We start from the raw sequence: 548 nt of genomic DNA on the forward strand, positions 1-548 counted from the left end.
CCCTAATTCAAGAACTCTTCAAGGTACACGCAGCTGGTAACTCCAGCGCTATCTAGCTTCAGACTAAACAGAAATCGCAGAGTAAAAACACAAGACTGAGAGACCTGGGGCTGTTCAGCCTGGAAAGGAGACGGCTGAGAGGGGATTTATGAACGTAGAGAAATATCTGAGGGGTGGGGGTCAAGATGAAAGGGACAATCTCTTCTCAGTGGTGCTAAGCATTAGAACAAGAAATAATGGGTGTAAGCTAGAACAAAGGAAGTTCCATCTCAACATGAGGAGAAACTTCTTCCCTGTGAGGGAAACACAGCCCTGGCCCAGGCTGCCCAGGGAGGGTGTGGAGTCTCCTGCTCTGGAGACTTTCCAACCCGCCTGGACACATTCCTGCGGGGCTGCCCTGGGTGACCCTGCTCTGGCAGGGGGTGGCACTGGGGGATCTCTAGAGGTTCCTTCCAACCCCTGACATTCCGTGATTCTAAATCAGTAGCTGCTGCTCACAAGCCCCATAATGTAAAATACATACTCCCAGTAGCAGAGGCGTGGAGAAG

The 548-nt window shown here is 51.5% G+C and overlaps 1 protein-coding gene across 1 annotated transcript in view; it reads right to left on the bottom strand.

Moving 5' to 3' along the window:
- MDH2 (malate dehydrogenase 2, NAD (mitochondrial)) overlaps positions 1 to 548 on the bottom strand; it is a 6,889-nt gene that overhangs the window by 1,141 nt on the left and 5,200 nt on the right. Inside the window, 1 exon segment of the mRNA XM_009866811.1 lies at positions 524 to 548. Coding sequence (XP_009865113.1) covers positions 524 to 548 — 25 coding nt within the window.

The sequence above is a fragment of the Apaloderma vittatum genome, unplaced genomic scaffold, assembly GCF_000703405.1.
Source record: "Apaloderma vittatum isolate BGI_N311 unplaced genomic scaffold, ASM70340v1 scaffold29983, whole genome shotgun sequence".
NCBI classification, from domain to species: domain Eukaryota; kingdom Metazoa; phylum Chordata; class Aves; order Trogoniformes; family Trogonidae; genus Apaloderma; species Apaloderma vittatum.